Raw genomic sequence first — 23,696 nt, 5'->3', positions numbered from 1 at the left:
TATAGAACGGCCAGGGCGCTTCATTGCAAAGGCGACTGACAGGTTCATGGGCCATCTCGTCTAGCCCGTCAGAGTGAACAAATAAATATTAGTATTGCGTCAGGCATCTATGGTCATCCATCTCGTTATTGTAGCAGTGCAAACTCCCAGTCAGCTTGGTCACTACGACCCCCTGTTGTCAAGTCTTTCTTCAACCAACAGGCCCCTTCGGCGGGCCCCCAGCCGCTGCCGGTGCATCCTGGGGTGCCGGCGCAGTTCCGCATGCATTCAGCCATGCTCTCTGTCCACAGAGTGCGAATATCTACGGCGCCCTGCTGTGATGGGTAATCGACGCCACAAAGCCGTAGAAAACGTATGCTGGAGCCTGGGACGCCGTAGAGGGTATAATTGGACTCGGGGCATATGAGGGAACCGGGGCTTGTAGCCGTAGGAAACGCCGCATCACTCGATACTGACGCTGTTGTTGAGTCCGGCGTCGCGGGCGCCGTGCTTGCCGATGGCGAGCTGGAGAGTAGTCAGCAGTGCTCTTGTGTCAGGTTGGCCGTAGAAGTGTACGCACCTCTCTATCGTCATTGTTCCCAATTCCGTTGACGCGGACGTCGTCGGTGATGCAGACAAAGAGCTCGAAGGTTCAGCCTCGGACGCAGCAGCAACACTGGTTCCGCCCGACGACATGCCCACGCCTACACCAACGCCTACGCCCACGCCGATCAAGACGATGAGCGCCAAGGCGACGATGCCCCAAAAAACCCATGCCCTCAACCCACACATTCGCCGGTTCAACCTCGCCTTCCCTGCCCAGCGACCGAAGCCTGCCTCATCGTCGCTGGGCGTGTCGATGCCAACACCCGTTCGTCGTTTCTCTTGAGGCTCTGGTGTTGGTTCCCGATAAAACGTGTAGCTTTCACCTTCATCACCGCGGCTGTAGCCAGATGGCGTCGCACCCTCGGACCAGTAGACTTCCGGTGCGCCGTTGCCTTGCGCAGAAGCGGGCGGGTGGTAGAGGGATGTCCGATTGTTACGACGAGCACCCGGACGTGGTTGTACGGGCTTCGGCGTAGATGTCTGGGATGGTGGCTCGCTGCCTATGATGCTGGCAGCCATGTCGGATCGCGGGCCATGGCGGGGGGGAGGCGTGGAAGAGGCGGAGGAAGCGGCGCCTGAGCGCATACAGTTCGATAGGCAGTTCGATTGATAAAGTGAAGACAGCGGCGACGCTGGTCGGTCGCGTTTCGTGTTGGTGATCTGTCAATGCTTTACGGCGAATGGTGCTTACGGCGAATGGTGCGTCACGGTGATCGGATGGGAAAAACGCGACTTCTGGGAGGGAAATTGGAGATGAGTCCAATGCAGGCGGACAGGAGCAGGTTTTTGGATAACCCAGCACGAGCGGCAGCACTCGCCGTCAAGGTCGTGGCAGACCTGCCATGGCAATCTCGGAACCGCAGGCCTCCCTGGACAGACCCCTGTAGCCGTGGCCACTTCTGGGTGGCCAGCCCGGGCGACTGAGCGTCATCGGTGGACTCTTCCAGTGGGCTCGATTCCCAGACTGTGAAGCCGTCGGACATTATTCCCCATCATTGTGGTCTGTCATAGTGCGGAGGGCGATGATGAGAGAGGAGATCGCGATATGTTTAGAGGTCTCCTCTCCCAGGAACGCGGATCTGAACACAAGCTCTATTACTTCTTCAGCGGGCAGGTGGGACGGGGACCTGCATTCCTGACTTGTATCGACGGGGGGGTAGGTACCTTACATCGAATAGACCATCTCCCTAGCACACGCGAGTGACACGTGCCCAAGCCGTAATTTGGTGGCTCAGGCCCAGCACAAGCTGTGCTTACCGTCCCTTCTTGCGCGCACTAGCCCTAATTAGAACTACTAGCCCTCCTTGGGACGTGGCTCATCATCCCCTTTTCATCTCACGATGGCATCACCAGTCTCGATACAGGTAAGCAATGCGATGCGCCGGTTTGGTCGATACGGTCGATGAATTATCAAGCATCAGAGGCGCGGAGAGATGAGAGACCATACGTACCATGTACATGTACATGTAGCAGCTGGGCCGTCAATCCACCCCGCAGACAGGGGCTCGCAAGGATTGCCGCGGCCGCTGATCTATCATCTCGGACGATATGGGACCCCAATCCACAAGTCCCCTAGTGGAGCAACTGCAGCTGTGCGGATGCACCGGCGTCGAGCTGAGAGACGGCCCACCAGAAGACCGTCAGCCACCCATTGTGACATATCAACCGTGGAACTTGGTGTCGTCGCTCCAAGGACGTCCATTGCCGCCTGCTCTCGTGATAGCCTCATCCGTCACTGCCATCGTGCCACATCCCCCGCCATGTCGGATCCGAACGAGCGTCCACCGCCTCTGCCCATGCGGCCCTCGACTTACGAGCCAAGCCTGTCGATACCACAAATGTCAGGACCTCGGTCACCGCCGCTGCCCCCAAGACCAGCCGGATATGCCGCACCATGGTCGACATCGCAACAATTTGTTCCGCCTCACGTACCACAATACGCCCCTTCACAAGCATATGTCCCGTCGTCTTGGCCTAACTTCGGACAAGCTTCGCAGGCAGGGACCACGGCGACGGCCTGTCCTCCTGCACTGCCTGCGAGGCCTCGTGCCCCCCCTCCCCCCCTTCATCATGCCACGGCTTCGACAAACATCGCGCACGGCGCGCCAGCTCCCGCCCCTCAGTATCCTAATGCCACACTCTACGGAGCGAATGTGAACGCTGCTGCCTTTCAGCCTCCTGCGGGCCTGAATATTCCGAAGCCGGCAGGTCTTTCAGCCCGTATCAAAACTGGCCTCCAAGATGTCGAGCGCATGTTCGCGTCCCTGGCGGTGGGACAAGCACCGCCAGTGGTCAGCCCACCTGTGGCTGCACCGCATTCATTTCCACCATCCGAAGAACATTCAGCGCCATCCCTAGGCAGCGACTCTCCATCGAAGCCGTTGAATCGATTTCCTACTGTAGGGCTTACAGCCTGTGTTGCGGATCCTATCGCGTTCTCTTCAACGTGGTACATCCACGACGATGCGCCCAACTTTCCTGTTTGCTCACGCTGCTTCGAGGACCACATCCGGAATTCTCTATTTGAATCGAACTTCAAACCGCGAGTGTTTGATAGAGGTTGGCCCAGTGGGTGCAAATTCAGCAAACCAAGGGTTAAAGACCAGTTATTCAGGCGCGCCGTGGCTGACGGGTCTCTCTCGCTGCTGGTTGCCTTCATGAAGTTGCGGCCAACGATCGCGGACTGTAGAGGCGTGACGGGTGCTTTAGGATCCGAAGGCATCCGGTGGTTCCGCCTGAAAGATCAAGCCATCCCCGAGATGGTTGTCTGCCAAGCATGTTACGAAGACCATGTGAATGCCCGTCACTGGGCGGACAAGTTTGCACTTTCAACAACTCAGCCACCTGACGCGCAATGGGCATGCGATATGGCTGTTGAACACATCCAGCACGAGTACCGCTATCGAGCAGATATGGATGATTACCCAAACTTCGTCCAGCAAGTAAAGCGTCGGCTGTACATGCCAGCTTGCGAGAAGAAGCTCGTCGTGCTTGCGCTGCACACATGGTACGCTCCAGTCAATGGCCCTAGGCAAGTTCTCGTCTGCGAGACCTGTTATTGCGACAAAATTGTGCACACTGGCGAGGAGGTCAGGTGGCGCAGGGTCGGCAACATGCCAGCGGGCTACGGCAATCAAGCCCATTGCGCCCTTGGCCATTTCAATGTCCGTATCGCATGGGGTCGAAGCGAAGATTGTCAGGACTACTCCATTTTCTGGCATGCCTTGCACGAAATCTACCGCCAGCCCAAATGCGACCCGAGCGGTATGCGAGGAGCCAACTGGTATACCCTGACATCGCGACCCGCCAATTTCGAGATCTGTGGTGCTTGCTTCGCCGGTATTGCCGAGCCCGCAGGCCTGTCATCGCACTTCGTTCGAAGGACTGACGTTCCAAGTAACAAGACGCTCGTGTGCGACTTTAGCACCGGCAGCCCGCGGTTCTTGGCCTACATATCTAAAGCGCTCGAGGCTTACTACCTGCGCGATATAAGTCCGCTTGAGTCTTTCTTGCGCGACTACGCAAACATGCCGGTGTGCCGGCGTGATGAGGACTTTGAGGATGGAGTCTGGTACGGCTGGGAGGACTGCACGATTTGTCCGAGCTGTCACCACGAGTTTGTTAAAGATACCGCCTTGGCATCAAAAATGCCGCTGCAGGGTGTCGTTCGCGAGGGCCACACGATGTGTGAGATGTATAGCCCCAGAATGCGTCGTCTGTATGCGGAAGCGTGCGCACAGTCTCCCCCGAATGCGGCGAACCTGTTGGCCATTTCGGCCGAACGCAGAACAATTTACATCAAAACCATGATGGTCTGTCGTCGCATGTTGATTCAACAACAGATACAGGCGCTACAAGCGCAGACGCTCGGTATTCAGGGATCATTCTATACGAATATGGGTCATATGCAGTCGATCACGACGCCATCACCATGGGAGTATAGCATGGCCGGCGTCGGCTACGGCTTCGCCAACCAAAATGAGCTGACGGGTGCTATTTACAACAAACAATCTTCGGAAATGTCGTTGAATGCGATGGGTTCTGCGGCCAATGTTGGACTGCTCGAGCAGCAGTGGAGAGCCGTCGAGTAGCGTGTGCTCCGACCTGATGATGAAGTTCACCACACAGCTAGCGTCGTCTCATCCTGCATATTGACCCGGACGTGCCGGCCGGACGGCCTGACATTGCCACATGTACAGAATCCGTTCCTGTTTCATCAATATTTAATGAGTTTGCGATGGGGCCTTTCGCCTTGCTCAGGCATCACCGCCCAATTCATCCATCGTGGTGGTCGAAGACATCATCCTGACTAGTGCCCTGGAATAGAATTCACTGCACATCCCATTGCGCGCTTTGTCTAGCAGGACTTGAATGCACAGCAGACAGCTTCTCAGGACGCGGTCGCCCGTCTACAATTGGGCAGAGCAACCAACGAATCTCGAGATTGTTCCGCGCGGCAAAGGGCGTCACATTCCTACGGGGCCCAAGCTTTGACGCTCATTAAGAGAATAGTGCGGTCTGGACTCTGCTCTTAATCTGGGGGTCTTGGCTTCCATCTGCCTGACGGATATCTCGTGTGGCTTGGTCCCCGATTTGCGAGGGTCACACAGCCAGCTCTATGGTGCTCAGAACAAGCAAGTCCTGCGAAGACTGAGTCGCGACCACAACTTAAGAGCCCAGGGTGTTTATGCTCGCCGCAATAGGCGCCGAGATTTGTCCTGGACACCATGAACATGAATCAGATTCACTTGCTGCATGACAACGCAGACAGGATGACCTCGTCCGATGCAATTGATCCCGACGCGGTGTTTCCAGCAAGGCAGCACTATCTCAAATGAGTATCGTAACTGGCCAGGACATAGAGTGGGAACACAGGCGACAGACTTGGGGCAGAGAACACTCAAAAGAGCCATGGTCTCATTGAGTATAAAGGCCGCCGTGTTCTGTTCGGCAAGTCTTCTTGGAAACCATCAGTCTCGACGTCTCAATCCTACAATACCGTTCCCACACGCTCTTGATACTCGCTCAACATGAAGTCCCCTATTGTCTTCCTATCCGCCATCGCCGTTGCCTCGGCTGCTGTCACCACAACACTCCCCAAGTCAGCCGGGGTCGAGGCCCACCCTACTGCCATTCCCGTCAAGACTGTTTACGATGGTGGCATGAAGCGCTTCGAACGTGATCCACCGACATGTGGTGGTCAACAGGAAAAGGGGGAGAAGGACGCAATGTTCATCCTCGAGAGCGGTGCAACGCTCTCCAATGTCATTTTGGGCGCTTCTCAAGCTGAGGGTGTTCACTGCAGGGGCACCTGGTATGTGTGACTCTTTTGGGAAACGTTTCCAGAGCTGAACGACTCTAGTACCCTGAACAATGTCTGGTGGGAGGACGTTTGTGAGGATGCTGCCACCTTCAAGCAGCCTTCGGGCACGTCATTTGTCAATGGCGGCGGTGCCTTCAAGGCCAAGGACAAGATTCTCCAGTTCAACGGCCGCGGCACCGTCCAGATCAAGGACTTCTACGCCAACACGTACGGCAAATTGATCAGAACTTGCGGCAACTGTCCCGGCAATGGCGGGCCACGTCACATTACAATTTCAGGATCCATGGGCAAGGGGGGAGGTGAACTCTGTGGCATTAATAGCAACTATGGCGATACATGCCGTGTCAGCAACTCCTGCCAGGACAGCAACCACAGTTGTACCAGGTACGAGGGTAACGACCAGCGCCTCGAGCCTCCGACGCTTGGAAGTGGTCATGATGGTGTGAGCTGCTTCCTCACCAATTTCTCTAGATGCTAAATGAAGCGCTTGCGTTCAGACTGTAAATGAGCAGCCGGAACGTACATATTTTGAAGCTAAAATACGTCCTACATATTTCGACAGCTCGAAGCAGCTTGAAGCAGCTTGAAACTGACAAGTGGAGGCCGCTCCTTGACAAGTGATCAACTTGTTCCAACTTGATTCTCAACCACATCATGCCATAGGTGTTCTTCAATCTTCCTGGTCTTGCGGCCTCAGAGTACGATACGATCGTTGGGCAATTCGCCAATGATGACCTCGATACGCGATGAAAGATGTTCAAGGCCGAAACTAACACAGGCCGCACATTAACCCTGAGGAGGAAGCCTGGTGTCTGAATCACAGATTATGGTTCAGCCAAAAGGAAATGGAGAAATCAAGGATAAAGGGATCACAATCAGTACAGTACAATACCTAGCGTTGGTTCAACAATGTCGTTCAAGGGCCCCTTCTCAAACACGATTAACTCTAGCTGGGGGTTTCGGACTTCAGTCACTCTTCCGCTCCATGCATCAAAACAATGTCCATCAACTAGGGCTTGCGTTTGATAATATCAAACTAATCACGTCTCTCCCCGAGGTTGATACTTTGCCATCCCTCCCTAACTATGAACCCCCTTCGTTTCACGAATCGTCTCTTCGACATGGTCGATCTGGCGCATGAAGCCACGCATAGCCTCAACGTGGAAGCTATCCACGCTTTTGAACCGTATCCATCCATCAAGAGTTATTTGCCCGTATTTCCGCGCATTCGGAATATCGAGCCGTTCAAGGTAGATGCTAGCTAAAATTTCGTGGTACTCATGCATGAGGGGTGTCAACCCTTCAGCCTCAGAAAGGCTTAGAAGCTCTTCGGCGTACGTGATAGCATCGGTAAGCTTCCCTTTCTCATGAGCCTTCCTCATGTTGCCGCGAACCTCGACGATGCGCATCCTCCTGGCATCAGAAATGGCCCTGTCCTCCGGGCTTGACTGACAAAGGGAGCAACGGCAGTGAAAGCCGTAATTATCAAAAAGATATTTCTTCCGAACTTTGTGCGGCATGCCGAGCGGAGCATCTAGGTGGATTAGCGAGCGATCGAGCCAACGAGAGGGGATGTCACACAGTTTATCGTAATTTCTTCGCCTGCACGGATATCGCGGTAGGCAATCACTTGCATCGTCAAAGTTCGCTGAGAGAAACGAAAAAATGCACTGGGGAGTCAGCAGTTGCTTAAAACAGCATGAAGGGCTCCTACTTTGGCTTGCACGCATGATTCAAGCGCTGGGGAAACGTCAGCATTGCACCGCAAGCGTATCCTAACCACATACTGAGACTTCCGGGAATAGACCAATGTGAGCTTCATTGTCCCCAAGGAAAACGCCACATGTGTTTGTCGTGACAATATCGTACATGGGCGTGAGGGGGTCTGCCCCATCTGAGCGAGCCAGATTCACTAGACGTTTCTGTGTGTCTTTTGGAAGCTGTGATAGCGCTCGTCTGAAGAACGTTTCTCGCATCTCTGGTTGCATCTGGTAGGAGAAGTCGCTCGCCACCAGCACGGCAGGATAATCGAGCATGAGTATTTCGCCCTGACGAATTGTCCTTTGCGCAATGACTCCCTTGCCTCTGCCAGGGAGATCCTTCACAGCGTACGACGAGCCTTTGTTTGTGACGACTGGACCAGGCGTAAAGATCCGCCGCTCCCAGTCCCATGAGTCTTCCATGTCCTCTAGAGCGCCGGAGGCCACAATGTCTGCTGCAATCTCTGGCGAAGTAGTAATACTCAGTCCATGGTTACCACGGAACGTGTGGTGAGCGAAAAGGCAGTAGGCAGCCTTGGCTTGTCCGGACGGTATGCCCTGCTCGGATCGTGCGTAAACGCAGCTGAGCTCATGAGTCCATGGGTCAGCATTGTCGCCGGCCCTCTGAGGATCGCCAAGCGGCAGTGGGCATTCTGTCCGTTCCTGTTGCGCCAGAGGTGGTGCGATATGCCAGCGACATTGCGTGGATGTGTTCGACCACGCAGTTGTACAAACGACGAGGCCTGTGAGGCCGATCACTGCTTTTCGCCACATGGAATCGGTAAAGCTGCTAAGAAGACGCAACAGGTTGCCATGTTTCTCACCATGTCCACGCGCGATGGCGTGGTATCAATTGATATTCCGAGATGAAGACAGATTCGCGCCAAGCTCAACGTCCTTTTTGGTCACGGCATATGGTGTTCCATACCACCCCACCCCCAACAGGGCATCGTTCCATAGTTCATGCTATCGAATGCGGAGTCTAATGCGACAGGAGGTCGTAGTCTACATATCCCTGGCGGCTGATATTCCCCGAGCGACGAGGACGAAGGCGCTGAGTTAAGGGCGTAAAACAGCCATGGCTGAGAGGAAACGATAGGTGGTGAGGTTCTTCGACCCCCAAGAATCACGTGTGGATCCCGACGCGGCCCGCTCCTCCCTCAGTCACGTCGGTGACGTCACATGCACTACATTCCAACAACTCGTAAGGTCCAGTACAGCCAGGCATCTTTGACTTGCCCGCAACAACGTCAAGCGTGATACCGCAGGAACAACGACCCACCATGAAGATTCGCGAGTCTCTCATATCGAGGTCCATTCTTAAGGCAATCGCACAAGATGAATCCGACACAGCGCCGAACAAATCGAGGCTCCATCACCGAGTCATCAGGCTCGTCCTTGCCTTCTTTGCCCTGTTCAAGCTTTTCCTGACTCGGTATCGTCGCAATGACTTTGCTTCCTTGCGTGAGGGTGTCTGGAAGCTAGATGAACGCGAGTATCTCGACTCTTTCAGGCCACTGCAAACACCAGACGGCGTTGAGGGACAGCAAGTCCAAGGCGATAAACTGAGACTGAAGCCTGTCGGAGACTTGGGCTACAGTGGCTCGACATTCTTTACTACTCCGAACTCCAAGTACCTGATCAAGTCTCTTCCTCGTCGATTTGAGCACACGTTCTTCACACACGATCTCTTCAACCCATATGTCGACCACATGCGCAACCATCCCCACAGCTTGCTCGTGCGGATCGCCGACATGGTGTACACACCCCACCCCACGCTTGGTGGCATCATCGGTACGGCACCAACCCATCATATTATCATGGAGAACCTACTGTATGGAAAGCAAGAGAGCGGCGACGACTGGCATGCCATGAAGTGGGAGACATACGACCTCAAACCCAGTAACTACTTCTTCCCAGAGCGCGATATTGCCGATGGCAATCTGGCTCCTCAGAGTGTCAAAGACAAGCTGGTTGACGAGTTCCCTGACCGCGTCAAGGTCGACGCGAAGAGCAAGAAGGAACTGCTCGACATATTGTCTCTCGACACACAACTCTTGGCCGACAATAATGCCATCGACTACTCCTTGTTCCTCGTTCGATATCCAGGCCCTAACACCACGGATCCGCAACCCGATGTCGCCAATGTCAAATCTGAGGCTGAACTCTGGCGAACGGGCATGACAGATTCGGCTGGCTTATGGACGTACCGGGTGGTGGTCCTTGACTTCTTCTGGGCGAGGCACAAGTTTCATGCTCAGGCCATGACTGGCCTTGTCAAGCTGTTCAATAAGGTCGCTCACAAGGGACCAATGAGCATCACCGCCAATCCGACGGAGTACCGAAAGAGATTTCTTAGCATGGTCGACGCCATTGTTGTAGAGGTTTGATTACGGACTGTCAGTCTTTTTCCTACTTGTCTGATTACATGTCTGAGCGAGGCGCTGGTAGGTTCAGGTTCCAATAACATATACCCTGTTGCCCGTGCTATTGTAGATCGTTGACTGGTTGCTTCAATGCAAGTATTGCTACTCGTATGTGGACGCAGATTGGGCCGGGATACACAAGTCAACCTGCAAATTCCGCAGCTGTAGTATATGATTTTTACAGGCTGGCAGGCGTGTGCGTACACCTGCCCGTACATGGCGGCTCTCATTTTATGAATGTTCCGCTTGATCTTGAACCATTCAACCGCTTCTTCTTGCTTCTTCACTTGGACGAAGGTTCTTCTCACATTTGACATAACAAGTCCTGCCTTGCTTCCAGCGCTCTTCCTCATTCACCAACCTCGCCAATTATATCAAACTACCTACCTAGCTACTCTAGATGTGCAGCCTACCCACATCCTGACCAGGATCTAGACATAATATCACCTTGAAGAACCAGAAAAGCCTCCGGTGCGTCCCAATCTCCTTGCCCGTCGACGAATTATCACCCTGAGGTAGAAAGCGCCTCTTTTATGCTTTCACCTTTCAATCCATCAAATTCTCTCTGCATACTCAATATCTAGAATAGCGACCTCTCCCACAAACACTTACCTCAATCATAGCTAATGTATGGATTTCCCCTCTCCGCAGGTTTGGGCATGACTCCTTCAAAACGCAAGGACGTGAACTGACGTATTATGCAGTATCTTCCCAACCTCTTCATCAACAAAGACTCTGACCAACGAGCCAGCCGCACCATCGACCAAGCATTTACTCTAGACACAATGGTGCAACACAGACCTCCCGAACCCCCCCTATCACATTCTTATCGTGCGGCCTTTGCCACTAGGTTTGACACTGATCGCGTAGCTTCCCGCCAGATCCTTGACCATGGCATGCAGAATCGCATCATACGTGGCCTTCAGACCTCAGCCTGTGGCACTCCTCGCTGCACTATGGAAGCTCAACATTTGTGCGAAGAACTCTCTCTTCAGCGCTACTGGGCTGAAGACTTCGTCTCAAGATTTCCCGAACATCGTGGGGAGTTTGCAGCCATGCAACTGATACAAGCTTTACCTATGGGTGTCCAAAAACCGCACTACATCCAGATAGGCCCACGCGAGGTCTCTGCTTCGGAGCAGAATCCGAGCCATTCACCTCGTGCAACGCAGTACCCCTCCGCATTTCCTGCTGAAAATAAGGGTGAATCTCATCCACATCCTTCCGCCATAGAAATTCCCGTCACCTCGGACGACAATCCACCGCTGATGCCTCGTTCTCATTGTGTTGAGCCGATTGCCGACTTGCTTACCTTCGCAATTGTTGGCAACGAAACGCCGGCACCTCGCCCGGCCACGCCAACCGTCAACCATGGAGCCGACAGCTTTCCGAAAAAGGACTTGGGTGAACGGGAATCCCAGGATGCGCTCCATATGGCTGACACCATTCATGTTGCAAGTGATTTGAAACCCGACGTTTCCCCCGAACAACCCTTTGAGCCAGCACCGAATATTCCTCTTACATTTCTTGCCCAGCTCAAGGCTGGCGCCTTTGGTCACCAGTCCCAGTCACGTACCGTGATAATTAACAACCTCCCTAACAATGTTGGCATTGGTCAGGTCCTCGAGCATGTCTGTGGAGGCCGCGTCGTCAAAGCTATTCTTGTCAGCGTGGCAGGACTTCCCGGGTTGGGAGACATGTCGGCGATAATTACTTTCGAGACGCCCCAGGCAGCGCAGAGGTTCATGCAACTCGCTGCTCAACGAAAATTTGGCTTCAAGACAATCAATGGTAATCATGTGGAGGCCTCGGTCGTGTCTTCTGGTGTTGCGTCGCACCCCTTCAAGCCTAATGTAGGCAGGTTGCTCGAGATGGGCTGCACCAGATGCCTCCAGGTGCGTGGACTCAACAGCTCCCGCATTAGCAGGACTGTTCAGGCTGTTTGCCTTGGCCGCCCATTACACCACGTTCTTGCCGAATTCAAAGTCGTCGGCACTCAGGAAGTCGTGCTTGAATTTGCAAGCATTGAATTGGCGACCGCCTGTTTCTTTTTGCTTACACACGCCAAAACACATGATGGACAGGTTGATGTCCAGGTGCACCGTTCAATTGACCCTTGCAGTGCCAACAACTTCGATGCATCCAAGACGCCTTTCACTGACTGTCGAACTTTCCCTCACGAGCTCGGCAAACTCATGTCGGTCGACAAAGTCCCGAATCGTCTTTCCATGGGATCGGCAGTCGACTCGTCGGTCAGCAATGGCAGCCGACAGGTCGATGACCGACAGAAGCATGAGATGCGCGAGATTTACGACTTGGCTGGTATGCCATGGCCCCGAGGAAGCTCCGCGCGAACGCTACGCCGACCGAGAGCGCTCTGATCAATGGCCAAGCTGGGAGGGCGTCGATCGTGAAGGCAGACCCTGTAGTTTTGAGCGCGACCCTCTCTCTGGCGCTGTGCAGTTTCGTCACTGCGTCGGAAACTCACTGACCGAACCTTCAATGTACAGAGAAGAGAGCTATAAAGAATGGCTCCACTACAATCTCGAAACTGAGGAACCCTACGTGCAGGAAAGCCTTGATCTATACTTTGCGGCGGAGGGACTCACCAACATTCGCAAGGTGAATGAATACGTCAAAAAGCGTGAAAGCCAGCAATAGGGAGGATGCTCTGGTTTGACTGGTCCTTGCGCACGGGTCCAATGAGGCACACGCTGTGAGTTGTGCAAGCGGCCACTTCAGGCCTGGATGAATTTGACGAATTTGGGAGGCGATTTTACGTTGAGTTGGTCAAGAGTTGCCCGCGGTTGACCTCAGGGGTTGATCAATAGCAGAACATATGCTCGTCTGGATTCGATTCCTCATATGCTGGGTCATTACTCTTGACAATACAGTCAGTACATACCGATAAGACACTCTGCCCAACATGCTGCCAACGCCGTATCGCTATGTTCAGTTTCTCAATATTCGTTACACGTCTGGCGTCTGAAGTCTGCCGCCGCCACCAAGTATTCATCTTCTCAATCATAAAATATCTCAGCCGAGGCCATTCTGTTACATGGCTCATGAGTAGGGGCGGAACGAAGTTTATGCTGTTCCACCAAATTTACTACCCATCAGCATATCCCAGTTCAATGCTGGCTTACTAGTCGGAGTCTGTTCATCGACAACAAGAAGCTGTTCCTCACCATCGTGACCCATGGCTTCGCGGACTTCCAATTTGATTATGCCAGTTGTTCTCAAGTCGGATCCGTTGTCTTCCCCAGCGAAAGCCTCGGACACGCTTGACCACTTTCTCTGCTGTTTCCACGGCGGCGAGGCTGGTCGTCGTGCAGTGTCGGTGGCTTTGTTCTTGCCTAATCCTGCTTTTCGCTTCAACATAAACTTCCGAGCCAGGTCTTGGGGAATATTTTCTTCGGGCTCCCACGTAGGATTCTGTCCCTCAGGCCAAGAGCCTTGCCATCGAACAAGGAAAATCCGCTGAACGCCGTTCTCGGTATCGAGGAGCTTGGTGTCTTCGAGCCGCTTGACTTCATAAACCTCTTCTGATTCATCCTCGGGTTCTGCAGGATGCACTGGCGGTTTCAACGGTACCTTTTTGGGATTCTTCGTCGGTGGTTTGGCTAATAAAGCCGTAGGAGAGTCCATTGGTATCATTTTACTGTTGATTGGCAATCTTATAGAGGGCTGATAATCGGTGATGCTGGGGGACTTGATCATCCGGGTCCATGGCGAACTTCGACGGCCACCCAGCGGCGTGAAACCTGTAAGCGGTGTTGCGGACTGGGTTGTCGATGTTGGAGGGCGAGCGACAGCTGAGGCAACATGGGTCGAGCTGAGAGATGCAACAGGCCGTGGCCCCATGGCTTCATCTGTTTGCGAGTCACCTGCGGCCTCATGAAGGCTTTTGAGTGGCTGCGAGACCGACCGAGAGGACATGCCTTGAGTCTGTTTGTTGAAAGCTGGGGTATGGTTTTTCGGTGAGTCCGTCGATGGGCTTTGCCCGGACGCGATGACGGGAGGACGCTGTAGATTCTGTCGCATGGCAGAGCTCCGAGCGGTTGAGCCGCCGGCGCGGCTTGCATCCAGATCTCGCCAAGGATCCTGTTGTTGCAAATGGGACAGTGAGGATCTCCGTCGCTTTTTAAGTACAGTTTTAGGTCCGCTTGACATTCCTATACCTGTCATGGACACCGTGGAGATTGGCCGTGAGGAATACGTCAGAGATTCGCTCTCGCCGGTCGTGTCATCGCCTTCCAATTGTCGTCGAATGGACGCGTCTGTATCGCAAGCGGAGTCGGGACGGCCGTCAGCCTCTATATCCCTACACGACGCAGTCGGCGCTAAGATCATGGGCGCACTGTCCCTAGGCACCGGCGAAGCGCGCTGGTGAACATGCTTGCTTGCCTTCTTCCTTCTGTCCTTCAGTGGTATGCTAGACACAGCATGATCCCTGGAGATGCTCCGAGCTGGTACCTGAAGAGTGCCGTTGCGGAGGTGTATGCCGCGCTCTTTCATCTCTGCCTCTTCGACAAGTTTCACGTTGTCGGCCTCCTCTTCTTTCCTGAGCTCCTCGTCCCTTTCAGCTGCCTTTTTGGTATTCCAGTCCTCGTATGCCCGAGCCGATACATATTCGTGTATACTGCCAGCGTCGACACTGATCATTCCAGCCTGCAGGTCCGTCCACCCAACGAGATAATTGATGTGGACTCTGCTGTCTTTGCTGTTTGGCAAGGTCTTGTATTCGTCATGGATATACGCCGTGGTGTCGTGTTTCGGTAGGAGGGTAATGGGAGCGAGACGTCTTCGGCCGGGGTGATAAGCGCGATACGTAGAGCTAATGGCGACAGCGAGTTCCCCGCGCACCATGGATCTCTCTTTTCCGGGCCGGCTCGAGGTCGCACTCGAAGTCGGTGCCCGGCGTGGTCTCGACATCGCTGTGCATGTTCCGGCAGGTTTTGTTGTTGAGATCGTCAAGGCTTGGTCGCGCGCCAGTCGCGACACGACGCGGGTGCCTTTCTGGATGGCAAGCTCGATCCCCTTAAGAAGCGTCAGTCACCAATGCATGGTTCTGCTGGAAGCCAACCTCACAGCGGTTCACATCAACACCAAAGGGCGCGATCAAGTTTCGTATTCGCCAACGTGCAGGTGGAATGCTTGACAGCCTACTTTTAGGGTATAATTAGGAAATGAAGAAAGCATAAAAGAGCGCTAGTAATTAAGCGAGTAGTATACTAATGGGCATTCATATCTAAATTCAGTACTAATGCAACTAATCTAGAGCTAATGCTTAAGAAGTCTTATAACTTATATATAAATATAAAATTATTATAGTATCAGACTTATAGCTAGTATAACTTACCTATATAGTAGTAATAGTAAGAAGTATACTTTAGTTTTACTTTATAAGTACTTGGAAACGGTCTATAACTATCTTAGTTATTAAACATTTAAAATAAAAAAGGTAATTAATTAAATATTATAATTCTTAAGAAATTAGTAGTATCTAGTTAATAGTAAAGAAATATAGTGTGTTTTCCCTGAAATCTATTATTACTAATATAGAATGCTCGATATGTAAATTTCAGAGTACATGATGAAATACCAGCCTAAACGTGGATTGTTGCCGTTGCCAATAAACGAACGCGACCAGGTGCCGAGGAGTTCTCCACTCAAGCTCGACCACACCGCAGCTCCACCTCCAGCTTCTGCATCAAGTCGATCGACTGACATCGACCAGAACCCTTACAACCATCAGCCTAAAGCGTGCCACGACAACTCAGTTCATCATGTTGACGCCTACAACATCAACAACACTGGCATTCCGTCTCGCCAGCCATGCTGCGCCCCGAACCGCCCTCCTGACAACGCTCGCACGTGCGACGCCCGCCTGCCAGTACACCACTACCGCGACGCCCTTCGTCAAACCGCAGGGTATTCTCGTCGCCAGGTCCATCGCTCTCGGCTCCTTTCGCCGCGCCGCGCCATCTGCACCGACTTCAATCCTCTCTCAAATTACATGCCGCTTCCAGTCAACAACTTCGAATACGGCGCGACCCGTGTCCCCTGAGGCAGGCCAGACCCTGCGACTGGAACACATTCTTCAAGCTGCGCAAGACGCGCCGACGATGGCAACTCGTGTTCAGCGTGACGATGCTCGGCGTTAGTGGCACTGCGGGAGCAATCTTCCTGTCGACCGGTGTGGCAGACCCGGTGCTGTCCCAGATTCCACTCGATCCCTTCGTCACGCTGGGCATCATGGTTCTGGGCTTCGCAGGTCTCGGCTGGCTTGCGGGCCCTAGTCTGGGCTCTACCGTCTTCAACTTGATCAACCGCAAGTGGAAGAAACAGATCACCAACGTGAGTTGACGTCAATCACGATATTGGGGGCATTTCTAATGTCTGTTGTTTTAATAGAAGGAGATTGAATTCTTCGGCCGTGTCAAGAAGAACCGCGTGGACCCCACCGCTTCGGGCGCTGGTAACCCAGGTTTGTCTTCCCGATTCATTCTACGATAGACCATCCTAACGGGAAAACAGTGCCTGATTACTACGGCGAAAACATCTCGAGCGTTGCAGGATATCGCCAGTGGCTCAAGGACCAACGCGCATTCAACAAGAAGCGCACCAACTTTGTCTAGGGATGGACAATGCAGATGACTAGCTCGACAGCAAATATTTCCTTTACATATGGTACTATGGGATTCAAGGTTTCATGGGCGTTGGCTGCCCTTGCACACGTTGTAGCATAAGGGTGGACTTGGCAAGGACAGCAAAGAATGTATGTACAATCACGGGCACCTCACGCCCCATCAAGTTCCACTACCCATCATGTGAAGGGTAAGCTGGAGTCTACCTCGTCTTTCCAAGCCCTCATCCCACCCTTAATATCGCCAATGAATCGCTTCCCATCACGGTCTAACCCCAAGTCTTTAAGCCGACGGGTCGCCAGCTGCGAGTCGTTGCCCACGCGGCACACCACGTAGATCGGGGTATCATCTGAAGAGTTCGCGGGTAACCATGATGGTCTTTTCCCAGCGTCTTGCTCCTGAACAGGGTTCTCCTTGAGGAACATAGCTAACGGCAGGTTGATGGCGCCCTCGATGCTGCAGATATCAAAGTGCTCCTTTTCTCTGACATCCAGAAGAACGCGCACAGCTGAACCCTTCTGTAGCTGGCCAAAATCCGCCGCAGATAGCCTTTCCTCTGGCTGCAGGATGTTCAGCGGCGCCGCGACGCCACAAAACTGAACGTAGTCCAGGGATCCTGATTTTAGCGACTCTAGTGTCAGAGCCGCCTCGGGCGAACATGCAAAGCAGTCCTTCTTACGGCCTCTCATTCGGACTGATCGGAACGGGGCACCGGCTGTGCCTGAGAACAGCAATAGCGACGGCGAGGTGGGCTGAAAGCCAGAGGATATCAGTTTGATGGCCTCCAGCGCCTGTAGCACGCCCATGACACCGACAACGGGGCCCAGGATGCCGCCTTCTCCACAGCTGACGACGCTATCTGGCGGTGGTGGTTTGGGGAAGACGCAGCGGTAGCATGGGCCGCCTTCCTCCACCGGCGCGCCTTGCGGTGCTGCGGGGTTGTTGAGCACGATGAGCTGCCCATCGGTCTTGAAGGCTGATGCTGAGACGAGTGGCTTTCGCAGAAGAACGCAAATGTCGGAGATGAGGTATCGAGACGTCGGATGGTCAGTGCAATCCAGCACAATATCGTACTTTGCGACGATGGACTCGGCGTTTTGGGGGGTTAGATGCGTGATGTGCGCGTTGAGGGTTACGTTTGGGTTGAGACTGGTTCGTCAGCAAACTTGTGGTCAGCATTGCGGGAAAAGAGCACATACTCTCGTAGGAAGGCCAAGGCGCTCTCCACTTTTGATTTCCCAACTCTTGACGTGGCATGAGCTATTTGACGATGCAGATTTGACGTCTCTACCGTGTCGCCATCCACTAGCCCGAGAGTACCAACGCCGGCGCCAGCAAGGTAAGCTGCTGCAGGGCATCCTAAGCCTCCGGCGCCAACGACGAGGACCGAAGATGCTTTGAGTCGTATTTGGCCTGTGCATTGAGTGATCAGTGTTGACACAGCAAGTTTATTACTCTAGGACGACCGACCCTGAATTCCAACTGTTGGTATTATGAGCTGGCGGCCGTATCGCTCATATTCTCCCGCGGTCAGCGGCCACTTCCATGTCGTATCAGGTCTTGGCCTTTGCTGTCCATCTGCCTCGACGACAGCTCGAGCTAGCTCGTTTTTCAATGCGCGTAGCTCGTTCTCGGCCTCTACGACCTTCTTCCTTAGGATCTCAATCTTGTCCATCATTGATCATAGCGGGGCAGGTTCAAAGTTGTGCATGGAAGCAGTCATCAGTCACTGACAAGCCCATTTGGCGGGGTGGATGGGATCCCTGCACGCCTTATCGTTGGCCCCACAAAGGTGCCCCACCTTGAATTTTTGTCACTGACAGGCCAAACTCCAATGCTTCCCAAGTCGACGGTAAACCTTTTGCCTTCGACTGCGAAACTCGACATTGACGGAGCTGCCACTCGACTGTCTACACAATGGTACGCGATCGCAGGAAAGGAACAACGCTGGCACTTTTGGGAGACATTACTGACCATGCAAGGCTCCCACCGCGCCCCCTAAGATGTCCGCGCGCGCCGCGCGCTTTGCCCGCATCTCAGGCGCAATGCATCCCCTCGCACCCACCAAGACGCACCGCGCCGAAGCCAACGTCCCCGACGGCTTCCTTCTCGACAAAAAAGGACAAGCGTGTCATGAAGCACAGCGGCTTCATTCTCCAAGATCAATCACGTGTCGCCGGCGTCAAGCCTCAAGCGGCGCCGCCCAACAAGAGCTCGTCGCCACGATGGAGTCCCTCGCCGATGCCTGCCGGAGCTGACGAACGAGGCGGACGGAAACGTCGCGCAGCTGCGCGAAGGACGCGTGCGCCACAAGAGTCTCAAGAGCCGACCGGGCGCGCTGAAGAGGAAGGAAAAGGTTGTGCGGGGCGAGATGGCGCGATTCGGCGCCAGCATGGCTGCTCTCGCGGCGACGCCCGAGGCGGCGGCGGCGGCGGCGGAGAACCAGACGATGACCGTGGAGGACACCGCAGATACTCCTGCCGCGCCGGCACCAGCGACAACAAATCGGTGGGCAGCTCTGAGGCGGCACATCTCGACAACAATGGAGCAAAACCCTGCCTTCACCGGCCAGGGTGCCGGCAAGGGTTGAGGTTTCGGGACGGAGGCCTACACATATTAATATGAAGATCTAAAATGACCAAAGGCATCAGTCACGCTGTCACTGGAAGAAAGCCAATGGTAGTGACGCACCATACCAGGCATACAGGGAAGCACGGCTATCGGTGCTCCGGCCTGGTCTGGAGTCACTTCTCTGTTGGAACACGTTCTAAGGAACCGCAATCCAGCCCACAGTGATACAGCAAGGCGCTGGCGGAGCGGGCACAAGGACTAAAGCGTCAGTTTCCTAGCCCCAAACATAGCATCGCGGTCACTATGGAAGACCAAGAATATACCCAATTCGACATGTATTGAGTACAATGCGAGATATCAGCTGTTCACTACTCATGCGTGTCGTCGTTTCTTCTCATTCGCTCATTCGCGCAAAAGCAACTTGCATAACCGTTAACGCCTCCGAGAAAGTTCCAGGTATCCTCATTCGCAAATCCCCGCCCACCCCTAATTTGTCCCGCTATAGCTGGCTCATCTGAAGCTGACGTTGGCTGGCCTGTTACGTCTCCTCCCATGCCCAATATCGATCATTACTCGATTCGCGGCGGTGTCTTGGAAGAATAGGGCGATGCGCTTCTTCTACGGGTGAAGTGGTCAGCAAGCGGGCATTCGTCAAAACTAGGCAAGACTGAACGTACGATCGTCTCCTCTCGCCTTCCTTACGGAAACTTTCGATAATCTTTAACATTTCCTTCCTGCCACCGTGGCTGTCAATCATCTTATTGCCCATGCTCATGCTGACCTTCTCGCGGGCGTTAGCGCTGAGCAGCCGCTTGACGAGCAGGTGGCGCATCAGGATGCAGACGAAGACGCCACAGTCAGAGCCGTTCTCCTGTTGCGGGCAGTCTTCGAGGTTGAGGAAGCGCAACGGACGATTAAGGATCTCGGACATTTTGCGAGTGGCGAGACGAGCTTCCTGATAGTTCGCGCCGCCGAGAGAATCATAGTGAAACGCGACACCGTCAATAGCCGATACGAGGAGCAGGGACCAATGCGAACCGCCCTCGGCCTGTGCAACGTTGCGAGCGTCGTTGATTGGAAGGAAGATGTGGGTGACCTTGGAAAAGTCAGGCAGCGCAGATCGAATGGCGCGCATATCGGGTTCCTTCATGAGGAGGAATGTCATGGAGGGGCGCAAAAGGATGATGCGGGCTTGCGGGTACTTGGGAAGCAGTTCGCGTTCGAGGTATCTGTCACGGTCAGAAGGGGGGTACAGGCGCGCCGTGGCGATGTGACGAACTCTTCCCAGAAAGCAATGTTCTACAGACAGGTTAGTTAGCGCCAGCATGACACGGTTGTTAGGTCGGGTAGCGCACGTTATCCGTCAACCAGTCATTCTTCAACGCCTTGAGATCTTCGTATGTAACTGGCGGCGGTGGTGAGCAACGGGAGCATGGACCGGGCAGCGCAAGGCCTGGCCCGATGGGAGCGACGTACGAGTGATGTCGTGGTCTGTAAGGCGCGTGAGTCAGTCAGGCGCCGCTGCTTGCTGGTTACTTATTGGGACTCTGACTTACACGACAGGACGGTTGAATGCGGCGAAAGCTACGAGACAGTACGTCAGCGATTGACTGCCCGTCTTTCGGTTTGCGCAAGCGTAGCAATGCCGGTAGGCGTGATGCGAAAGACGGCCACGCTGCCCAAGCTTCCTACTAGTGAAGACGGCTGCGTCGTATCGTCCCGGTAGCTGTCTGGGTTCTTGGGGGAGGGGGGCTCACAGAGTCGCCAAAGTGGCGGGCCATTTTGCGGAACGGCATGGCGAGGCGCGACTCGGGTTTTGGCGAGCTCGAGTGGACAGGCGCTGCTGTGAGAGATTCGCCGCTCGAAGTGCTCGAGTGTCGGCTGCGACTGTGGCTGCGACGTGAGGGACGAAGGGCGAGGTCGGCAAAGTCGCGGAGGCGGCTGCCGCTGACACGACGAAGTCAGGCGTTAGTGATGATCGTCGACTCAGAGGGAGTTCGGAGCGCTCGGGGATCAACAAAGACAAGAGGGGGTGTCCAGTGGGGAGGAAAGGTAGATATGTGCAAGTAAATAACAGAACAGCAACTGACAAGGTCGAGCCGAGCGGTTGGAGCAATGGCAATCAACAAGTCGGCGGGCCAAAAGTCAATGCAAAAGATGATTTCCAGCGGGGTGAAAGAACTGGAGAACCTGTGAACAGACCAGCCCTGCCCGTTTGAACTGGGGTTCAAAGGTTGGGATCTGACTCCAGCAACAGGCTACGAAGTGGAGGCAGCCGGTCCGGGTAGCCCAATGAGGCTGAGCGGTCTGATGTCGTCGTGGCTTGACCGCGCGGACAGATGCACAGATGGGATACTGAGGGGCAGAATGCGGAGGGGCTGATAGAGCTGATAAGAGACTCAGTACACACCTTGGGGTGGTCGGTCGACCTTGGCTCTCAAGCATGTTGGGCAGTTGGTGAAAGTGCTGCGAGGAGTGTGATGAAGAGTATAGAATAGGGTAAAGAGAAACGATGCAGGCACTGAATCCTGGGTTTGGGCAAGTCGTCAAAATCCGGGGTGACTGCCAACCTAGATTCCAGGCAGCCTACGTCACATCGGGCGGTCGTCGTGATGCCTTTGAATGCTGGCTGATGTGGCTGATGTATAGTGCATCGAGGTATCGACAGCAACCAATCATGTTGGGGGGGGGGGGGGACTTTGCCCAAACAGTCATCGGTAGGTACCAGAACTTCACCTTACATTATGTGAGGTTTTGTACCACTTGTACGACTTGCTTCCCTTGTCATGTCGCGATGCTTTACAGTCCAAGAAATGTGGCTCGCCATCGCCACCCCACAATTGGGCATCTATTGCCCATCAAGAAAGGCCATACACAAGGCCTCCAGCTCCTCTCCAAGCCGTGATTGATATGACGCTTACGATTGCAGTGCGTCCGTGAGAGACTCAACCGCAGGAGTTGGGACTTCCTCGTGGAACTGCGTCCCCCGGTAGCATATTGTTTGAGGCTACGACATCGTCCGCAATACTCAAAACTGTTAGCTGTCGCCGGCCACCTGGAGTTCTGGGCTTGTTCCTCGTCCGCGCTTCATATCTTGTGAAGCTCCCCTCCTCGCACTCGACGATACTCTAAAACCTCAGTGCTACTAAGACAACACAAAGCCCGCGCTTCCAGATCAGGCCTGTCCAGGCAGGACAAAAGGTTTGGACGACACGCTTAGGACGCTTGCCAGTCGGCACGATGCGTGAACTGGGAATCGAACCCAGGGCTCCCCGATGGCAACGGAGAATTTTACCACTAAACCATTCACGCTGTGATATCCAAGGACAGGCCTGGAGTGTTTGGTGCTGGTTCGGTGCTCGTGGGGGGGATTATAATTGACGCAGCCGTGGGGCGAGACGAGGAAGTTGAGCCCTAGCCCAACAGGTCCACTCTGTCATCTACGAGACCAAGTCCATAGGAGGCGGAGTATGCTTGCCAAACGTGTCATTGTGATGGTTGCATTGATCATTGTTGTATCAGCACAAAGACACCGGCAAGGCTCTTAAGCCTGGTGGGTTCGACATCCCATTTGCTCTGTTGTGGTCAGACCGAGCCTTCGACCTTAGCTCCACGGACAGGAGGAGACTGAACAGGCTACCTTCACTACAAGAGCATAACAGGAGCTGAATACAAGGTGCTAGGTATCTGCTTAGGGTTATTGGGTAGGATTCCGTGACAAAATGAGCTCCCCTCCTGAGCAACAATGCTTTGTCAAAAGTCCTCCTGAGCCCAAGGTGGCCAGGGCAGCCAAAGCTAGTCCGACTGGACCATCACACCACTTCCAAGGTGTCGCCAAGGCTTACTTTGAGCCGCTGCAGGGCGTCGAGCGTCCGTTCTGACTGTATCTTCCTGCTGTGGTAAGCCGATTTAGCCGCGTCTGAAAGGTTCTGACCCTGTTGTACGAGGTCGTGGATCAAGTTGTCCATCTTGCGGAATCTCTGGACGAAGGTCGATCGGCGGTTATCAAATGACAGCCTCAGATGTTGGCGCTCTCTCGCGTGGAGTTGCTCCAAATTTTCAGCTGCCTTCTCCCCATTATACCAGTATAATTCTGCTACATGGGCGACGCCTGGCCTTTTGGCTCCCAGTTGGTCCAAGAGAGTCTGTAGTGGTCAGCGCATGCCGCAAATGTATGATGGAATGGAACATACTTCAATTACCCCTTGCACCGCTGCAGGGAAGCCGTCCTCAGATTGGAACGAGGCGTGACCTCGTGGAGGTATATCCCGCTTCAGAGTTACATCATTCCTCAAAATATCGTCATTACCATCGTGATGTCCTTTGAAGCGACCATGTGTATGGAGTGCGCCATAGATGCGCCCTTGGAACTGTACTGGAA

General features: G+C 54.0%; 12 protein-coding genes and 1 non-coding gene across 13 annotated transcripts in view; 6 read left to right on the top strand and 7 right to left on the bottom strand.

Moving 5' to 3' along the window:
• Positions 1-125: 125 nt before the first annotated feature.
• On the bottom strand, positions 126-1,568 carry VDBG_05070 (predicted protein; the record flags this gene model as incomplete). Its single annotated transcript, XM_003005418.1, has 3 exons — positions 126-504; positions 560-1,160; positions 1,388-1,568. The coding sequence occupies 3 exons, from the start codon at positions 1,566-1,568 to the stop codon at positions 126-128; spliced, it is 1,161 nt and encodes a 386-aa protein (XP_003005464.1).
• Positions 1,569-2,345: 777 nt separating this feature from the next.
• On the top strand, positions 2,346-4,676 carry VDBG_05069 (conserved hypothetical protein; the record flags this gene model as incomplete). Its single annotated transcript, XM_003005417.1, has 1 exon — positions 2,346-4,676. One exon carries the CDS (start codon positions 2,346-2,348, stop codon positions 4,674-4,676), a length of 2,331 nt encoding a protein of 776 aa, XP_003005463.1.
• Positions 4,677-5,615: 939 nt separating this feature from the next.
• VDBG_05068 (pectate lyase) lies at positions 5,616-6,529 on the top strand (the record flags this gene model as incomplete). The annotated part of the gene is made up of 3 exons (XM_003005416.1): positions 5,616-5,877; positions 5,932-6,348; positions 6,471-6,529. 3 exons carry the CDS (start codon positions 5,616-5,618, stop codon positions 6,527-6,529), a joined length of 738 nt encoding a protein of 245 aa, XP_003005462.1.
• Positions 6,530-6,911: 382 nt separating this feature from the next.
• Positions 6,912-8,495, bottom strand: VDBG_05067 (conserved hypothetical protein; the record flags this gene model as incomplete). The annotated part of the gene is made up of 5 exons (XM_003005415.1): positions 6,912-7,442; positions 7,490-7,578; positions 7,623-7,648; positions 7,696-8,331; positions 8,493-8,495. The coding sequence occupies 5 exons, from the start codon at positions 8,493-8,495 to the stop codon at positions 6,988-6,990; spliced, it is 1,209 nt and encodes a 402-aa protein (XP_003005461.1).
• A 359-nt stretch (positions 8,496-8,854) lies between these two features.
• On the top strand, positions 8,855-10,364 carry VDBG_05066 (conserved hypothetical protein; the record flags this gene model as incomplete). The annotated part of the gene is made up of 1 exon (XM_003005414.1): positions 8,855-10,364. The coding sequence occupies one exon, from the start codon at positions 8,952-8,954 to the stop codon at positions 10,056-10,058; it is 1,107 nt and encodes a 368-aa protein (XP_003005460.1).
• A 515-nt stretch (positions 10,365-10,879) lies between these two features.
• Positions 10,880-12,475, top strand: VDBG_05065 (predicted protein; the record flags this gene model as incomplete). The annotated part of the gene is made up of 2 exons (XM_003005413.1): positions 10,880-11,989; positions 12,179-12,475. The coding sequence occupies 2 exons, from the start codon at positions 10,880-10,882 to the stop codon at positions 12,473-12,475; spliced, it is 1,407 nt and encodes a 468-aa protein (XP_003005459.1).
• Positions 12,476-13,181: 706 nt separating this feature from the next.
• Positions 13,182-15,029, bottom strand: VDBG_05064 (predicted protein; the record flags this gene model as incomplete). Its single annotated transcript, XM_003005412.1, has 1 exon — positions 13,182-15,029. The coding sequence occupies one exon, from the start codon at positions 15,027-15,029 to the stop codon at positions 13,182-13,184; it is 1,848 nt and encodes a 615-aa protein (XP_003005458.1).
• Positions 15,030-15,866: 837 nt separating this feature from the next.
• Positions 15,867-17,011, top strand: VDBG_05063 (presequence translocase-associated motor; the record flags this gene model as incomplete). The annotated part of the gene is made up of 3 exons (XM_003005411.1): positions 15,867-16,454; positions 16,512-16,584; positions 16,635-17,011. 3 exons carry the CDS (start codon positions 16,248-16,250, stop codon positions 16,733-16,735), a joined length of 381 nt encoding a protein of 126 aa, XP_003005457.1.
• Positions 16,924-18,422, bottom strand: VDBG_05062 (molybdenum cofactor synthesis protein; the record flags this gene model as incomplete). The annotated part of the gene is made up of 3 exons (XM_003005410.1): positions 16,924-17,893; positions 17,944-18,157; positions 18,215-18,422. The coding sequence occupies 3 exons, from the start codon at positions 18,420-18,422 to the stop codon at positions 16,924-16,926; spliced, it is 1,392 nt and encodes a 463-aa protein (XP_003005456.1).
• Positions 18,423-18,661: 239 nt separating this feature from the next.
• Positions 18,662-19,334, top strand: VDBG_05061 (predicted protein; the record flags this gene model as incomplete). Its single annotated transcript, XM_003005409.1, has 2 exons — positions 18,662-18,664; positions 18,906-19,334. The coding sequence occupies 2 exons, from the start codon at positions 18,662-18,664 to the stop codon at positions 19,332-19,334; spliced, it is 432 nt and encodes a 143-aa protein (XP_003005455.1).
• A 550-nt stretch (positions 19,335-19,884) lies between these two features.
• On the bottom strand, positions 19,885-21,760 carry VDBG_05060 (NEDD8-specific protease; the record flags this gene model as incomplete). The annotated part of the gene is made up of 6 exons (XM_003005408.1): positions 19,885-19,933; positions 19,993-20,614; positions 20,792-20,806; positions 20,872-20,899; positions 21,073-21,262; positions 21,726-21,760. The coding sequence occupies 6 exons, from the start codon at positions 21,758-21,760 to the stop codon at positions 19,885-19,887; spliced, it is 939 nt and encodes a 312-aa protein (XP_003005454.1).
• Positions 21,761-22,556: 796 nt separating this feature from the next.
• VDBG_15103 lies at positions 22,557-22,627 on the bottom strand. The gene has a single exon. It is a non-coding gene; the product is annotated as a tRNA-Gly (tRNA).
• Positions 22,628-23,127: 500 nt separating this feature from the next.
• The window catches only part of VDBG_05059 (predicted protein), a gene marked incomplete at both ends in the record, with an annotated part of 3,395 nt that continues 2,826 nt past the window's right edge, over positions 23,128-23,696 (bottom strand). Inside the window, 2 exons of the mRNA XM_003005407.1 lie at positions 23,128-23,382; positions 23,509-23,636. Of these exons, the coding sequence (XP_003005453.1) occupies positions 23,128-23,382; positions 23,509-23,636 (383 nt within the window). The remainder of the gene's footprint in view (positions 23,383-23,508; positions 23,637-23,696) is intronic.

The sequence above is a fragment of the Verticillium alfalfae genome, genomic scaffold (assembly GCF_000150825.1).
Source record: "Verticillium alfalfae VaMs.102 supercont1.5 genomic scaffold, whole genome shotgun sequence".
NCBI lineage: Eukaryota > Fungi > Ascomycota > Sordariomycetes > Glomerellales > Plectosphaerellaceae > Verticillium > Verticillium alfalfae.
This window is presented reverse-complemented; position numbering and strand designations above follow the sequence as displayed.